We start from the raw sequence: 16,082 nt of genomic DNA on the forward strand, positions 1-16,082 counted from the left end.
TTTACACTGGGAAGTCTTGAAGGCACTCATTTTCTTTGCTCTCTGCTGAGCAATTCGCATGGGTGGTGTGATAAAAGCTATAAAAGTAATGTTCAGTCCTAGGCCTACCATCCAGGGTGCCAATTAAACGAATGAGACTTTTTTGTGCTGCTGGGCATGTTTCCTCTGGGTAGAAATCATCAATACATTCTGCATAGGGCTCAGACTTCCATCAGTACCAGCTTTGGCATTTTAATTATGTAGTCTGGTGCAAATCAATCTCTAACAGACAAAATGTCTTACCCATTTGTAATACCTTAACTAGCTAACATCTTTTATTTCTTCCACTTGACCTCTTTTTCATGTATATTAAAATACATTATAACTTATTCTATATATTTATGCTCAGTATGTTCCTGCCATGTATATGCATTCATCTTTTTTCCTTTTTTCTTTTTTTTTTTTTCTGCATGAGAATTTCAGAAAAGATATTGGTGTGACACATTTGTATCTTCTTTTCTTCTTCTTTCCTGTCTGCAAGATTTGGAAGATCTCCAGATTGATGGTGAAGGTGTTCAGTATTGCCTGATTCTAATACTGATTTTTTATCACAACCTAAACTCTAGGAAGGACTACCTATATATACAAATATATCACCACTGAAACTGGCGCAAATATAAAAATGTAATACTGGCATTGAAAACTGGCTAAATAATGGAGGGGAATAGCCTGACATTCCTCCTAGCTCTTCAGAATTCACAGCCCTTCAGTATTCATCCCAGACACCCGTCATTCTTTTGGCCAAGTTCAGCACCCAGCACATGAGCTTACTGCTGTTTTATTCCAACTTCAGTTCTTCTGGCAAGGTTGGAGATGCTTCTTTGTCCAGCCCCCTATTTATTTCAGTACTCAGTGTAGACAAGTGGAGATCACTGAAGGTATATTCTTATTTTTTTCTGCAGAATGTATATACTTAAAATCAGTGGACCAAATCCTCAGGAAATGGGTTTGATGTCTTAGTTACCTTTTCCAGGTAACTTAGTTACCTTTTCTTCTTTAGAAGCTACAGATAGAAACTTAATGCTGTTTCAGAATGGCAAGGCAAACCTTCTGTGAACTTACTCAGTGTCTTCAAACTTTACTTAATCTATCTCACGTAGACACGATTATGGCCCCATTGGTACAGGTACAAACTGCATTCCTGAATTCTGAAAGAATGACTTTATGCAATTGCAGGGCTGGAAGAAATGCTTCTAATAACCTTTCAAGTTGAGAGCGGTATTGTATTATTGGAGAACTGAAAATGTAATACTTTTAAAGGACGCAGTGAAAAAATTATGCTGACAAACAGAGGGTTAATAGTCTAGACTCAGTAGTTTGCAAGACTTAATGTTTTCAAGGAAAGGCTCACTAAGAACATAGAGGTAAATGCAAAATGGGATAAAATGCGAGATGGACTTAAAAATAGATGACTCCTGAGTACTTGGGTAACAGCTGATTTTATGGACAAAGGAAATGCAGTGGTTATAATCTATTTAGACTTCATTAAGCATTTGATATAGAACCATACAGGGAATAATTAGTTAGGGATTAGTATAAAGTGAACAAAGAACTGGATAAGGGAAGATGGAATGGCTGATGTTCAAAAGGTGTGTCTATATTAGCAAGCAGTGCAGCACTACTGGAATAAATACGCAAAGTAGTTGGTGCTCAGGAGCCAATATCTACACTGTAGGTGGAGGGTTGCTTCTGACCAGCTCTTGTCTGGTCCCATGGACTGAACTCTGATTAGCATCTGGAGCATAGCAGGGGCACTGCTGGAAAGCATCTCTTGTTCAGTTTCATCTGAAAGGAACACATTTTCCATACTGGGTGCACTACTTCGTAGTGCAAACTGAAGTGTGCAACAGTGATAACAGTCGTTGCAGAGCAGGATGAAGCCACCACAAGGGCACAGCCTCAGTGGCTGGAACAACTGAAGCAGAAGAAAATTGGAGTACAAAATGCAAATTTCAAAATTTGAACTGCATTGCCTATTTTTGATGCTATAGGATGCTAAGGAGTAAAGTTTTAACTGTAGTATTGACGTACACGTGACTGTGCACTGGGGCCATAGCTAGTCTTACTTGTAGCACGGCAGATTCTTGAAACAACAATGTCACATCATCTCCCCAATTCTCCTTTTCTTCTTCACCCATTTACTAAGGACACAAACCATACCATTACAATGGATGCCAGCAGGTATTTAGCATGAGTCAGTGGTACTACTCACCAACATGAGTAATGGGAAACACCTTCCCTCCATCTCCTGGTCATTATCCTCCTGGTACAGCCCAGTAGGCCATCTGCTTTACTCAAGATGCAAGTGCATCACTGGCTCATATTCACCCTGGCATCTGCTGTAAACCTCAGGTCCTTTTTAGCAGAGCTGCTCCTCAGCCAGGTGCTTCCCAGTCTGTACTGAGACATGGGGAACCCTGCGCTTCTTCCTGAACTTCATGAGCTTTCCGTTGCCCAGCCCTCAAGCTTATCAAGGTCTTTGCCATTTGTTGTCAGCCACTCCGCAATTCAGAACTCAAAGGACAGGTTTCCATTCATGGCAGAGTGCTGCACTATTTTAAGAACTTCAGTGGAAACATAAGTCTAAATACAATAGGTTTGTAACTGGGAGTTTTCTCTTCAGAAGCAAAGAACACCATGAAACACCTTTTTATAATAGTGACTGGTAATACACTGTATTTACCAAGTTTGTAATTTTGTCAGACTCACCAAAGGTTGACTCCAGCACCCCTTGCATGGGACCATCTCCATTTACAGGCCAGACGGGCTCCACAAACCTCAGCGGCAAACACCGTTTCCACGCATTTGAAGAATTAGGCCCAGATAGCACTGGAAGTTTTGTCTCATATAGGGGAAGATGAAGATGGATACTGCCACCTCTGCTGTAAGGGCACGTATAGGTGACTGTATTCTGCAGTCCTTAAGAAAACATGTCTCCCGTGCTTCTGCCCAGGGTATTTTAAGGATTTCAGCAGCCACCTAAAGTGTCTGAAGTGCTCCGCCACTTACCAAGCACTGTAAAGGTATCTCCTGAAACCTAATGCTGTTGTTTGAGGCACTATTTACAGGCCTGTAATGTAAACTCTGGTGTATGTACTTAACTTGTAAAAGGTAACGCCTGTCAAAGGAAGAGTACATTATCTCAAGATTGCGAAAACATTCAAATACACGAGTGTTATTTTTTTCCTGACAAAGACATTTCCTTGCCAAAGACATTTCCTTGCCAAAGACATTTTTGTAGACAGTGTTAGAATTTGTACTGTTTGCAACCACTGCAAAATGCAGCTGCTGGCCAAAATTTTCTACATTAAAGGAAGCTATAAAGTGTATGTACTCATAGAAGATCTTCTTTCCTGGTTTTTTGTTGTTTTTTTTTTTCTTACAGTCAGTCTCACAGGGCTGATGGGCAAATATTTAATGCACAGTCTCTACTCCAGAAATGTACAGATATTAATAACACATGAAGGTATTTTAGAACAACTAATTTCCTGTACGTATATAAGAGATTAAAAGGCAAAATCTTGAAACCCTTATTTACTTTACTTCTTTAATGCCTCACTGTATGGCTGACATCTACATGGATAATTTTTCACTTTAAATTTGAGCAATATGTAAAGGCTCAGCCAGCCCCATCTGAGAGTAAAAGGTGTTCCTTACCAAAGCTCCTTTGTGAAGGACCTGTGTTGTGGTTTAACCCCAGCCAGCAACTAAGCACCACGCAGTCACTTGCTCACTCGCTCCTCCTCCTCCACTGGGAAGAGAATCGGAAAAAACCCTAAAACTCGTGGGTTGAGATAAGAATAGTTTAATAATTGAAATATAATAACAATAACTACTGTAATGAAAAGGAAGATAACAAAAAGAGAGAGAAATAAAACCCAAGAAAAGACAAGTGATGCACAACGCAATTGCTCACCGCCCACAGACAGATGCCCGAGCAGCGATCCGCCCCTCCCGGCCAACTCCACCTAGTTTATATACTGAGCATGATGTCCTATGGTATGGAATATCCCTTTGGCTAGTTCAGGTCAGCTGTCCTGGCCATGCTCCCTCCCAGGTTCTTGTGCACCTCCTTGCTGGCAGAGCATGGGAAACCGAAAAATCCTCGACTTAGGGTAAGCACTACTTAGCAACAACTAAAACATCAGTGTGTTATCAACAGTATTCTCATACTAAATCCAAAATATAGCACTGTACCAGCTACGAGGAAGAAAACTAACTCTGTCCCAGCCGAAACCAGGACAACCTGTGATTTGGGAAGGAAAGAACCCAGTCTCCTACCTCTCTGAAGCAGGCTGTACAATACCACGTCTCACACACTATCAGTCCCATGTAGCACTGTGACAGGCAAGCAGGCTCTAAGCCTCAGGCACCTTCTTTTTCATTGGCAACATGGATCTAATAAAGAGACGATACTGCCACTAACAAACTCACTTAAATTAGTAGCCAACAAATCCACAGGCTACTCCCCTGATAGAGTGCCTATACTACAAACAGGGACTTCTTCTAAAGATAAGACGGTTGGAGCTGGATTTTCTTGCCTGATGGCTAGTTAAAAGGATGATGTCAGCTCGTACTTCTTGCACACATCCAGCTCTTGAAACCAGCTCTCTGGTGGATATGAAATGTTACTGTAGAGGAAGCTGGGCCACTTTCACGAGGAGTAAGGAGCGGGCTACAGCTTCACCCCATGTAAAGTACTACTTACTAGAAGAGGGTAGGGGCAGAAAGTCATCTATTAATTGCAACTCTCCAAAGGCAAGATGGTCACATTGTTCCCGTTTTTACCGGGCTGCCTATCTTCTTTCCTTCCTCCCAGTCATAAGACTCAGCTCTCCAGGTGACAGACAACAGACAGACCAGTAACAAACCAGAGTGTTTTCCTGGTGGGTAATTTCAGCAAAGAGAGACTCCCTCAGTTTTGGTTTTGGTATTTTTTGGTCTTGGGCATTGCCAGCATCACGTGGAGTTAGATGAAACTGCTTCAGATATCTGGCTACCAAAGACCACTCTACGTGAATTTATATATATATATAACTCATGGCAAGGAAATGAAGAAACACTAGTTAATTAGCAGATCAGTTCTCGTACAGCTCTCAGCCATTGCCCTGAATTGTGTATTAACCTGCTGTCATTTACTGAACAGGTCACTCACCTGTTGTTCCAGGCTCCTTCTAAAATGGATGAGAAAGAGAGTGATTTCTACAAAGGCTTCTGAAAGCCCTAACAGTACTTGTCTGAAGCCCACTCTTCTTTTAGAGGTGATGATTACTTATCTGAGCCAGTATCTATCTTTCCTTTCTAGCACAGTTCTGTTGATAAAGAGCTATACAGAGTTCACATCAGTTGTTCTGAGCCAGCTGGTATGGCAAGAACATTTTTGCATCAATTAGAAAGTGCTTTTTTTCTTCGTAAAACGATTGTTCACTCAGGTGAGCTAATTAAAGATGACTAACCATAAACCCCCGGTGGTAAACATGGATCCCTGCTCAGTTTGTAAACGTGAAAGTGGGACAAAAGTTTGTGGAATATGTTAAAAAAAGGCCAAACACTGAGAATCTGTAGATTAAAAGAAAATACCTATTCAGTCAGTGATGCTGCTAGTTATTGTTTAAAATCTATGAAATATTGAATCAGATTTTTGTATGAAGTGTTTGTATGGTGTTAAAAAGAAGAGAGAAACAGAGACCAAGCACTGTTACTTTAAATTGGTTTTAATATGTCTTTCAGGACAAAATAAACAGGTGTGGATCCAAAATTCATCTGAAAAAATCTGCATAAGGTGTTAAGTATAGTTTGCACATTACTATGGAAATGCTTAATTTTCCTTCCTTTTATAAAGTGCATTATGCCAAAACTGTAAGACCATATATAGCCAAATTAAAAATTAAAAAAGCTTCAAAATTCTATACTGCATGTGTTAGGAAGCATACACCTGACTATGAAGGCCATATTGTAAGGGTAAATGTGAGAAAATACATAAAATACATTAATGTGCATGAGTGAATCAGTAATTGCTACTTTTAGAAAACTATAATCTTTACCACAAATTATGCCATTTTGGTAGACGTTCACCCTTATTCTTCCATCCAGCTATCTAACAGGATGATGCATCAACCAGTTTTAGTCATTATTATTGCATTTGGCTGGGGAGAAAAAAGAAATCAAATTCATCACAGTGATTGTTATTAAAATGAAATTCCAAACAATACAAAATAATACACATGGGAAACAGCCAAAATGAAAGAAAATTTACATAAAAATGTTCTTATTAAGTATTGTGTCACTCAGTAGTTTAAAGAGCTTTTTGATAAAAGCCTGAACTTATTCACATTTAACTCAGTGACAACACATATGAAATTCAATAGGAGTAGAACTTTCATTTAAAAAATCCATGCTATGAAATGAAATCAAATGCATGATATTATTTTTACGGTACCAGTGTAAGTCAGGGGATAATTGCCTATTACATCATGCCCATTGACAACATCACTGGGTTTCTGATGAATCCTTGAATGCAAAGACAGGCAATGTGGATTTAACGGAGACTTAATGGAAAAATTACTTAACGGAAAATAAAAAGATTAGGTGAACAAGAGAAAGTAATCCTGTGAAAATTAAGCTATAAAACCTAATTTTTTCAATATGCCAAATACTTCATTTAGAGCTGATCATTAAATTCAGTTATTCAGTACACGGAGTGGCTTGTTAGTCATTGTGGACTTTGCCTATAAATCAAACAAAGCTTAAATATAGCGGCAACCTCCTAGCACAAATGCACTGATGAATATGGGGCCAAGAAGAGGAACAGGTCTAGATCATCCAGTAGGCAAATGTCACAAGGTTAAGCCATGGGAAAACAAAACTTAATTACTGTACCTACAAGCATCTTTATGCTTAAATTACGTCATATAAATGAGGCACATTTCACGGTGCTTGTAATAATTAGCACTTACCAAGCACCTTTCCGAAATGGCTTGCAAACATTAAATAAAGTCAGAAATCTCATTGCTCTTTCATTAGAATACCCATAAATACTACAGGGAGAGCTTCTTCATCAATGTCAGAGCAAGGCTGCAGGACCCATGGACCTCCAAAACAGTGTAAAAGAGGTGAGGATGTATGCCTAATTGCCATTTTACAGATTGCAAAAACAGTAGCAGGGAGATTAAACAACTTGTCAAAGATCGACAAAGGAATTATAGCTGAATTAAGGATTCACGGCTTTGGGGTATTTTTTTTTTTTTTTTCAAGAGATAAAGGGTATTTGCTTGTGGCATAAAGCCACAGTCTGTGATGAACTGGGGTATGAGGAGACTGCACTGCAGCTGGAGGGTGTAAGAATTCTGCCTTACAAGCGGCAATACATCCACAAACAGTTAAATTTAGTGCTTGTTTTGTGCTTGTATCGGTACTTTTGTAATTTTTTCTTGACACAAATGGGTTTGAACTGTTATTTAATATTGAGTGAGAAAAGACAAAGGGGATGAGTATGACACAGAATACTCCAGACAGGTTTTTCTTTTTCCCCATCTCTGATGCAAAGATTCTCATGGGTTTATATCCTTGGAGTTATCATCTCAGAAAAGGGATATTTTCACACACTAGATAATGGCATTACTGGGGTTTTGATGCCATTTCCACAGCCCCTGGGAATGATACAAAAATATTGTTAAGCTTTCTGAGACATCAATAGAAAAGGAACGTTTACTCGGAAAATTCCGCAGTTAGGGAATAACTCCGTTTCTACTGTATTGGTTTTCCTCTACAAGAGGTAGGCCTTTTTTTTGAGAGCTCCTGAAGTATAGCCATTATAAATTAGAAGATCCACAAAGAAATCCAAGTGTTTTCTTAAGATTCTGGGACCTCTCCACAGCTTCTACATGTCCTAAACCTGGCTGCCACATGTCATCCCCTTCTATAAATAGGCATTACATTTTGCTGAGGAAGGTCAAAATGTGTGAGGAGTGTAAATACTGCAGCAGTCATCGTTAAGTCATGCATTGATTTATTCTTGGAAACCTAGAGCTGTGGAAGCAAGTGTGCCTTACAGAGCTGCAAGTCCCAGTTCCTCAACAGATATCTACAGTAAAACTTTGGAAATTACAATCACTGCATGAGCAGGAAAAAAATGTCTCAGGTTCACTGAGAAAACACAGCGTGCTGTCTCGGCTCCGCTCTCCCCGTGTGTTTTGTACCCTGAGGACTCTCTTCCTTCCACCTTCGCTCACTCCTTCCCTACTGCATAAAATAAAGACTGCACATCTGACAGTCTCCACAGGGATTGTCTGCTAGTACACAGGATATTTGAGCTTTCTCCAGTTTGGCCCCTCTACAGATGTTAGTTACTAGAATAGGCTCTGTGACAAAAATACTTTAGATGCTCCCCATTCATTTTAGTGGGCTATTAGAAAATTATTATATAAAAATTAAAGATAATTGTGTTTGCTTTGCTTTGTGCAGTCAAAAACACCTACCTAACTTCACCGTATTTTAGAAACTGAAAATCTATATAATCCAACCAATTTAAGTACATGGTATCTGTCTTATTACTGCCAACCCAAATACATAAACTTTGTAGCATTTGAAGTTGAAGAGCAAATCCAAGCTTCACAATTCTAAAGTTACCCAGTAACTACCGGAAAAGGCTTAATACTGGTTTCAGCAAGAAGAAATAACTCTGTACGGATGTAAAATACTTTTAAATAGTAACACGGCTCAAATTTAAAAAAATATTTTTCCTTATTTTGTCAAGAATATTTTTTTGATTTTTCTTTGATGATGGCCACCAAGGAGATTTTACACTGAATTTACTGAGAACTTAAAGATAAATAAAATGTTACAATACAGAATATATGTTTTCTTTCTATTCAATTCCTAGAAGAACATGTTGGTTTTAAATAGCATCTCCATTTAAAGAGGAAGCAGTAAGGAACAGATGAACGCTAAATTGTGCTTCTCATCACTGAAGTTCTTCATTCGTTTAGAATAGCTGGATCATCGACTCTCTTGATTTTCCAACTCCGACCCATTTAACTAGGGAGGAAAACACATCTATTAGAACAATTACTGAGAGTAAATATTACAATCAATGAATTTGAATAACTTTCACCATTCATCACGCTTCACTACGAACTGGCCAACCTTGTCCTGAAACACAATGCTAGGAAGTTTTACTGTCAAAAAGCACTTTACACCTGCTGCATTACCACACTAGAAGTGCAATATACTGAAGTCTGAAAGCATGAAATAATTATACCATAAACACAAAGCATTGCAGATGGAAGGCCTAACAGAAGGTCGAGTATGTTTGTTGCAGGTTTAACTGTCATTGTCTTGAGTGATAGGATGTCTAGCTAACTCCCTGCAGAGAAGAAGTGAGAGCTCTGCCAGACTGTGAAGTTTTCTTGATGTGGATCAGGGGATAGTGATGCACACATGCTATAATATTGTTAAATACAAGGCTGCAATTAAAAACATCATCCAGTGTGAGTAGCCACCCCAAATAGCATACTACAATTGTTCCACTACAGTTTTTATTGCCCATGCATACTATAGAACTGACTGTAGGTAGGTCTCCTATAGTCATCAAACCCACCAAGGCACCCTGCCTTCACACCGAGAACCAGAGAAATAAAGTAAGGGAAACTTTATTTACATATCCTGTTGCCCACATCTGTGTTCGTGACCACACACAGACCACCCACTGAGTTTCAGGGTCTGCTATCAGATGCTTCCTAATCCACGAACTTAATACTGGAATTGCCACAGCTGCAACTAGCTTACACTCCCCAGATGTGACCTTTGAGGTGCTTTATGGAAAACAAAAGCACACATGCCAGCTTTCCACGTTTGCTACTGTGGAAATTGCCTTTCAAACTGCACCATTCATGCCACACCTAGCTCTTGGCACCTCTAGAGCTCTAGCAATTAGATTTGAAAAAAAAATGGGATGGCTTGATCATGTTAAGATTCTCATTTTTCCAAAGAGGCAGAATTGGGCTAAACAATCTTGTATCCATGTATGCAATCCATCTCCTTATATGGGTAAGTATGGAAGAGATAAACAAAGAAAAAGAGAAGTCTATATCCAAACAGGGATGCAGTGCAGGAAGTGAAAGGAAGAGATTAATAAAGGGAGGACATTAGACTAACTATGCACTGAAGCACGGTGATGTGAGAGATCCCTGAGTTTTCACTGACAGAAAGCAGTAGTTTGCCAAGAAGAACACACATTTATCTTTCCTCTGGTTAAGTCCTTGTCAGCAGCAGTTTGGAGCTCTCTGCAACACTGCAGACCTGCCCGCAGAACACCACCCTTTGCTGCTTCTTGACAACCTTTACCATCATCAGCCCAGCCACAGGTACCTCCATTGCCTCCTGCCCAAATCAAGCCACGCTCTGGCTAACGAACTGAGCACTTTTACAGAGCTGCTCCTGTCTGCTGTTGCATCCTCATATGTACATCTACAGAAAGATTTACCTGGCACTCCAACATGGTTCTCCACACAGCGAATGTAATTCTGGGCCTTGGGTGGGAGGTCCTCCCATTTTCGTGCACCAGTTGTGTCAGTCTTCCACCCAGGCATTGTTTCATACTCTACTTCCACCTTCTGTAGTATCTCCTGATTAGCTGTGGGAGAACAATTTTTATCACAGTTGATTTTAGCTGCTCCACCTTAAAAGAACACACCTATTGCTCTTGACCAACCAAGTCTTTTGACAACATTTAAAATCTGATAAATAACCCCCCCACCCCCCAGTATTTCTACTGGTTGGTTAATTAATTTATTCTTAATTTAGATTAATTTCTGTTACTTAGGAAGATAACTCTGATTCAAGAGGATCTAGTAATCCAGTTTCCTCTTGTCAAAACCTTAGGATGCACTCTATGTTGTCAGAAGACTACTGAAGTTTTTTTAAGGAAACAAATTATTTGAAGTTTAAAGTAGTTCCACTTTTTGATTCAGATTTGCACAGAATAAAATAGAAGTCCTCCTGTAGACAAGGCACGACTTCCTCAAAAATTTTTACTTTCATGGAACAGGGTTGAATCAGGCTTGCTAAAAACTTAGATGCCTTCAAGCCTTTCCCCACTGGAATTCTCAGTGTGCTACTGTCCACAGCCAGAAACTACCATCAGTGGTGGGAAAGCTGGTGGCTGCTGCCAGCCCTCCCTGTGCCTCCAGAATCCCCCATCTCAACAGAACAACCCCCTCATCTTGGCATAGACTGTTACAGGTATCTTGAAAACATCATTAATGTATCAAAATTACATATTATTACATCTTAAAAGTTTTAACATGAAGCATATTCAGGAGGCAATGTATATTTTTATTAACCACAATGTTGTTGCTGTTAATTACAGTTACGTGATGGTAGCCGATAAGCAGCTTTATTCTGCTTGTATCCATCTCATTTTTTCACAGCTTAAGCACTGATTTTATTTTTACTTTACTTCATTAAAGGCTATTGCCAAAGATACACACTGAATTGACTCTTGCTGACTTTCAGACCCCTTGTGTTGTCAATAAAAAAATCTACTGGGACAAGACATAGAGGCCCTAACACAGGATTTTATTTGCTCTGAACTTCTTGTCATCATGCATACAGACGCAAGGTGACTAGAAAATGCTAACATACCGATACAGTAGTCTTTATATTGGTATCACAGTTCTGCAAATTTCTACAGAAGGTCTAGCGAAAAAGAAATCAAGCCTGATTTTAAAAAGCAAACAGTCTTTCCCAACAGGCATGACTTAACAGAAAGAGGAAAATGAACATAGATATTTAACAACATACCTGGAAAATATGGAATTCTTTTTCCACCCAATTTGTAAGCAACACCAATTTTAATCTCATCAAGGACATCAAGAATATCCAGTTTTGTTAATGCCAAACTGTACAGAAAAACATCAGAGTTACACACATGATGAATATCCTCTTTAATACTTTCCACCTGTCTTGTCTTTTTTCTTTCTAGTTTTGTATTCACAAATCCAGCTCAGGCAACCCAGCAAGCAGAAATACACAAATATATTAAACTATAAACATCGTTAATTGAATTCACGCCTCTCAGATGAATACATGACTAAGTTACTACGACACATTTCCAAATGCTTGGCTGCTCATACAGGCGCACAGTGTTCAGTTTAGCACATGAAAATGCAAGCTGACTATGTAAAGCGAGCCTTACTGGACTTGGTTTGGGTGTGTATGATGGCATGTCACTTTACATCACCACTAGCAATTGTTTCTGCTACTCCTACTGATTCACAACAACTGTAAGACAGACTTATTTACTAAATTACACTTTTAAAACAGACTTCACAAGCATAATCTAGCTACTAAAATCACGTATACAGTTCAGTAGGAAGGATCCCAGCCTGACTTTCAGTGCCCAGGCTGTGCTACCAGGGTTGTCAGTTTAATGAACCTTTTTCTTCTTGTGAATGAACACACTGGAACACAAAAATGGAACCTCAAAAAGACACTGTAGTATTCACTGATCAGACTAAAACTGCATTTTAAAACCAGTAAAATTCTCTAGAAACAATATGCCAGACCTTGCTGGTAAAAATATGAGTAGCTAATGATTTAGACATACATTTAGGTATGTACATAATAGTCCATGCTATATGTGCTCAGTAAGTATGTGATAAATGCAATGGTTAAATGAAAAGGCCTTTTGGGAAAGAAGCAGCAGGGAGCCAGTTCTTCAACTTTTTTGAAGTTTTTATCTCCCCATGCGTTTTTAACTGTCACAGTTACCAGAAATGACATAGTTTTGTTGATAGAAGCACAGTAATTGTATAGAACTGAAATGGAAGGAAACATAATGCCTTCCTAATACTATTTCCATATAAACTAGAGCTATGTAAGTTAAAGCAAAATATAAATCCAAGTAAAAAAAATATTTGAAAAACCTTCTGATAAATTAATGAACAAAGATCATTGTTCCTTTGTAACATTAGTAGCATAAACAATACTAAGTCTCAGTTTGTAAGATATTAAAATGCCCAAGGTCATGTGTTTGCATATATGAACAAGTTTGCCTGAATGCATGAGTAAGTCTACACTTTACATGAACAAAACTGTAGTGAAACTTTTGCAACTTCTTCTGAAAATACAGATTGGCAATTAGTATAAATTAATGGCTTGTGATAGTTACTAGCATTTTAGCATTAGACATAAGCTAGCTTGATGGTATTATGGTCTTGAACAGTTTCTTTAGACAGTCACTTTTCCTTTAAAATGTCAATTTAGTATATATTTTTCATTATAAAATAATTTATCAACCAAGTAAGTTGCTCAGTCCCAAAGAAAATAAAACTCAGCCCATTAAAAGCAGAATTTATAAAATAATAATAGACCACATCTTTGTAAATAAATGAACCTGTAGGGACTGGAATGAAAGCTGTGCCAGTTGCTGTGCACTTTGTGTCATCCCACTTAATTCACTTAAAGAGGCAGTGGTTCCAAATGATGCAGAACTGGTGCTACAAGTATGATTCACTAGAGCCAACCAAAGCTCAAAGCCAGCAGGTTTTAGATCGCGACGTAAGTCAGTATGAAAGCACTGCACCAAGAACTCTAGAGCAAACTCTTAAAAAACTGATACATTGGTCCAATCTACATTTGCCATCTGATGTAAGCAAAGTGAAAATATGTATGAAAAAAAATCACTGCTATGATGTTGTAAAATCACTTGATTTGGAAAAAAAAGTCAAAGGAATTAGATTATTATTAGCATTAAGACAATTCTCAGTTGCCCATTGTGAATTATTTTATTGCTTAAAATGTAACACTTTACTGGACTTATATTAATGTTACCTACATATTTATTCTGCGAAGCACAAAATTATCACTTCCAAATGTAGCGCAAAATCTGTGATGCTTACGCAGTGAATCCGTTGATCATATGAGCATATTTCAAAATGACAAGATCTAACCAGCCACAACGTCTCTTTCTGCCTGTAGTTACTCCCCATTCATGGCCGCGGGACTGTAAAAGATCTCCAATTTCCTAAAAGAAGACAGAAAAGAATGGTCATGGTATTTCACTGAAAAATAGCAGGAAAACAAATATAAACAAATATAGACGAATAGCAAAAAAAATACAGTTGTTCAATTCCAAGGTCTTTTTGTAGGAAAAAAAGAAAAAAATAATTAAGTTTTATTAGGAGGGGACTAAGGCAGAGAATAAAGCCCCTCATATGTACAGGATTTTTGTATTTCAATCACTAGTATTTCCAAAATACTTATTTAATATGACTATTTCATGTTCCAAGGAGACACTTTTCTTCCTTCTTCATCTGATAGGAAGATTTCCTTGACAATTCAGCCCTGGTTTTAATTTTGTTTGTGTTTACTTTCTTCACCTGGTCTTTTGGCATCTATTGTTTTGGGGGGCCAAGACTGTAAATGCCTGGGACAAAATCAATGCTTGTACAATGTCGAGGTCAACAGACTCCTTGACCATGCCTAGGGCTCCTAGGTTCTACCACAGATTGAGACTGCCAAGTGTTCCCTTCAGGCAGGCAGCATTTATAATGCATTAAAAATGAAGAAGAAACAAACTTTACGCTCATGATCCATATAACTAAAGGATATCACCAATTCATTTGAGCCATTAGAAAAAGGATTTTAGTGACTAAATCCTTAAATTAGACCTGGATCACTGACCTAGAGATTGCTGTGTGCATAGCTCATAATCAATACCCTGAGCTTTCTAGTTTCTTGATAATGAAAATACAACAGACAGTTTAAAAGAATCAGAATCTCTCCCCTTCTTTTTATTGATCAATTTGTGCATGACTGGCTGATGCGCACACCACATGTATTCTGTCAATCACACAGAACACAGGCTGTTAAGCACAGAAGTTGTATCTTGTAATTTAAGTTTTCCTGTGATGCACTGACAGTTCCAGCCTACAACAAACTCTCGCCACTGAAACGCACCTTATGTTATTACATAAAATGATGAAATCTATTTTCACATCATTCTTTACAACAGAAGTGTGGTCACCATGATACAACATCATCACACTTGTGTTTCTCTCCTCTGAAGAAAAATACCTTAAGTTTATAATGTACTTCTCTCTTCATGAGTGCAATTGCTTGGCATTATTATTAAGGTGCTTATTTATCATTTGTATACCCTTACCCCATTCCATTGACCTTGTTTTTTGGCAACTGTATATATTGCATTTTGTAACATTAAACCTACATTAATCTGCTCAGTGGGGAAGGCTCCAATTCCCACCCGAGTAGTATACGCCTTCACCACACCGTACACATCACCGACATGCTGGGGAGGAACACCAAGTCCAGTGCATACACCACCTACGGTGCAGTTCGATGAAGTCACGAAAGGATAGGTGCCTGTCAGAAAAACAACAGCACAACCCTGTTTCAGCAATGATAAGAAACAAAGACTGATTTTCCTTTATGAGTTGAAAGGAGATTTTCACCTGTATATTTGGCTTTAAAGCTCAACTGAAACAGCAGCCAAAGAGCAGGGCAAATTCTTCTTACTACATATCCCCATTTTGTTTTTAAGAGAACAAATTAAGCTGCTCTTCCCCAAACTGCTTCCTCCTGTAGTGAATAATATGTATTTAGATTGCTAAAGCTACACAGAAACCCCTCAAAATGAAGGATTTTTTCCACTCAAATAGCTGACTCACCCTGGCAATGTGTATAAGCACATTATTAGTGAGCAAGAAGTTCAGACAGACAAATAAGAAAATATCCTACTTTCTTATACTTAAGGAGGTATCAAGTATGTGCTATCTGTTCCAATGCGTAAGCTTTTCTGCATTCATCCTTTGAAACTTTCACTGAGAATTGCCCACAAGGGAGAAATTTAAAAGCATCTCAATACTACTTCCATTAGGCACTGGATCTATTCTAGGATGCTGCTGCTGTGTAAATGTTTTTTCACTGCCCTGTGTATCACAGAAAGTATTTCCGCTACATCCACGGAGAGCCTGGTGTAAAGGTCACGGTCTGACATTGCCAGTCCTCTACACAAGTAGCTC

The 16,082-nt window shown here is 38.5% G+C and overlaps 1 protein-coding gene across 1 annotated transcript in view; it reads right to left on the bottom strand.

Moving 5' to 3' along the window:
• Positions 1-5,737: 5,737 nt before the first annotated feature.
• Positions 5,738-16,082, bottom strand: part of ADSS1 (adenylosuccinate synthase 1) — a 31,038-nt gene continuing 20,693 nt past the window's right edge. The window contains exons 9-13 of the mRNA XM_069783318.1: positions 15,269-15,423; positions 13,941-14,065; positions 11,842-11,939; positions 10,523-10,672; positions 5,738-9,075 (exon numbers count right to left, since the gene is read on the bottom strand). Of these exons, the coding sequence (XP_069639419.1) occupies positions 9,023-9,075; positions 10,523-10,672; positions 11,842-11,939; positions 13,941-14,065; positions 15,269-15,423 (581 nt within the window). The 3' untranslated portion in view covers positions 5,738-9,022. The remainder of the gene's footprint in view (positions 9,076-10,522; positions 10,673-11,841; positions 11,940-13,940; positions 14,066-15,268; positions 15,424-16,082) is intronic.

This window comes from Haliaeetus albicilla, chromosome 5, assembly GCF_947461875.1.
Source record: "Haliaeetus albicilla chromosome 5, bHalAlb1.1, whole genome shotgun sequence".
In the NCBI taxonomy this organism is placed as follows: Eukaryota; Metazoa; Chordata; class Aves; order Accipitriformes; family Accipitridae; genus Haliaeetus; species Haliaeetus albicilla.